At 28.8% G+C, this 2,600-nt stretch overlaps 1 protein-coding gene across 1 annotated transcript; it reads right to left on the reverse strand.

Moving 5' to 3' along the window:
* Positions 1-305: 305 nt before the first annotated feature.
* On the reverse strand, positions 306-936 carry LOC149061652 (uncharacterized). Its single transcript, XM_089217462.1, has 2 exons — positions 475-936; positions 306-370 (listed from the first exon to the last, which is right to left on the reverse strand). Exon 1 carries the CDS (start codon positions 868-870, stop codon positions 508-510), a length of 363 nt encoding a protein of 120 aa, XP_089073588.1. The 5' UTR covers positions 871-936; the 3' UTR covers positions 306-370; positions 475-507.
* Between the last annotated feature and the right edge of the window lie 1,664 nt (positions 937-2,600).

Here is a 2,600-nt window from a genome sequence, read left to right on the forward strand (position 1 = left end):
TATACAAATAAAAAATACTCTTGAGTCTTGATAAATATTTATTTTATAACAAGTTGAAATTATATTAAGTATATCTATTTAAATCATTAATTTAATAAAATACTCATATTTTAATACATGTGGTACTTGTTAATTTTTTTTTTTTGTAAACGTTTATAACATAGGGATATTATATGGTAGTATATGAAATATTTAATGTGTAGGCAACTGTATTTAATAAAAATATGTGTTATTTATTATAGTACTAAATTAAAATTAAAAAACATTTTAGTCTTCATAAAAATTATTAAATCAAAAACAAATACAATTAACATTTCAGTCTTTGAAATTTCTAAAACTTTTTATAACAAGCTGTCAGCCTTCTAAATTACTAAAAATAAAAATAACAATTAGATTCTAAGATGACTAAATGGAAAATAAATTGTTATAACATTACCAGTTTCAAAATAAAATTAATAAATGTATACAACTTACTTATATTAATGCTTAGTTACAAATAATATAAGTTTATTCATCTTCTTCAGAGCATGGAATATCATTTCCATCACTATCATGATGATCATCACCGTTACATACTTCTTTGTAAAAATCTTTAGCATCATCTGGTACAACAAAATATTTCATTAATTTTTTTACATCGTTTCTTTTGGCTGGTTTAATATGATTAATTTTATCAAGTCTTCTAACATCACCCAGATTTTTCAAATGTGCATTGCGTTTAAGTATCTTTGTAAAATTAGGAACACTTTTGTAAGTACTTGACAGACCGACAGTGTTTTTGCCTTTTTGGTATTTAAACATTTTTTGTTCGGTAGTTTTCAAAGAGTTTGGTTTTAATAGATTCTTACAAGTTTTTTTGAAGTCATACATAAAGAAATCTTTATTAAATATATGGACTTTGGTGAATTTTTCAAAAACTCCATAGTATTCAGTAGGAGAGATCATGTTTTCTTTATTGCGAAGGCATTTTTCACCCTATTTTTCAATTCTACCAAACCACCTGATCTGGAGGCATGTAACTATGCCCCCTTACTGGAAAAATATGATTCATTTCTTGAAAAACTATTTCTCTGCAATTTATATAGTATAATAATACAGCAATTACAAACTGATTTTTGTTCTGCGCTGAACATGAATCAGATAACAAATTTAAAGTAGTTGGTGGATTTGGATATTGTTTTAGACGTTCCTCTAATTTTTCTAGAAAATTTAATAAAGCTGAACAAACTTCATTGGGTTCTCTACCACTCTCATTTTCCAGCCATGTATATAAATAACAGTTTTCAGGAGACTGATATTGGTCAGAATTTATTACAAATGTTAGGTTCTATAGCCATATTTGTCGACTGTAAAATGTGTCTGTAACAGATAATTTTGGTAGCGGTTGGTTTTGCATTATGTCAAAACTGACATGAATAGATCCTGGTCTTATAGTGGACATCATTTTAGGAAATATTTTGGCGTTTTATTTATGGTTGTACAGTTGTTTTAAGTATGCTTTTGCTTGAATATCATTTTCTAATTTAATATTAGTAATTAACTCGGTACAATTGCTACAAAGTCCTGTCTAGGATGACCAAAACTCAAATTAAAATTGTTTGTAAATACATAATGAAACTTAGAAATTGAAGCCACAGGTTTTTCATTTTTAATTATTTTTTCTTTCCAATGCTCCCATATACTTTTTATGGACATTTCAGGCGGTAAATAACTCCTTCCAGTGTCATTTCTAGCATAGTGACTTTTTGACACTTCATTTTCATGATAAATGCTTTAATACTGTCAGTTACTTCCTCTGATTTTTCACTGAGTCTTGATCCACCTCTTCTTTCAGTAGGACTTTTTTGTTCTTTTTTGAATGTAGAAGTAAGTAGATTTAAGCGCCTTCGATTGAATGATGTAACATTACTGAACACAGTAGCACAAACTGGAATTCTTTCACCGATTATACTTGGTAAATAATATTCCACATGAGTTTGTACTGATCTTGGTGTGCCTTCGAGTATCTTTTGCACGGTTCACTGTCACCATTGTCAGTACATATTTATCCTGGTCAATTTTACTTTTGATGGTTGATAAGTTTTTTCTGAAAGTGTTCTTTTCCTCAAATGATAGATTATACACTTTTTACTTTCTCCGGTATGCCCACAATCATTAAAAGTCCATTCTGTAACTGTTTTAACTTTTTTTTATTAATAATTTTCCTTTTTCTTCCACCAATAACTTGCTTAACATTTTCAATATTCTCAGGTTCACTTTTAGCCGGTGTAGATAAAACATTATCTATAGAAACTTCAGAAGAAGGAACTGGTATATGATTAGCAGGGTTACATGATGAATTAGGTACTAGCTGAACATTTTCAATAAACCCAAGTTCCTGTACAGTTTGTGTAGATACAGCATTATCTACAGAAACTTCAGACGAAGGAACTGGTATAAGAGTAGCAGGGTGACATGGTAAATTAGGTACTTTGTGAACATTTTCAATAAATTCAAATTCACTTATAGCTGGTGTAGTTGCAGCATTATTATCTAAAGTAACTTCTGATGGAAAAAATAGTATACTATTTTCTGGTTAACATGATGGATCAGGTGGTACT

This window comes from Diuraphis noxia, unplaced genomic scaffold (assembly GCF_037042655.1).
Source record: "Diuraphis noxia isolate RWA-SAM2 unplaced genomic scaffold, SU_Dnox_SAM2 contig0001, whole genome shotgun sequence".
Classification (NCBI taxonomy): domain Eukaryota; kingdom Metazoa; phylum Arthropoda; class Insecta; order Hemiptera; family Aphididae; genus Diuraphis; species Diuraphis noxia.

Excerpts from the sequence above, each read along its gene's own strand:
- LOC149061652 (XM_089217462.1), bottom strand. The coding sequence starts at position 870 with ATGTATGACTTCAAAAAAACTTGTAAGAATCTATTAAAACCAAACTCT.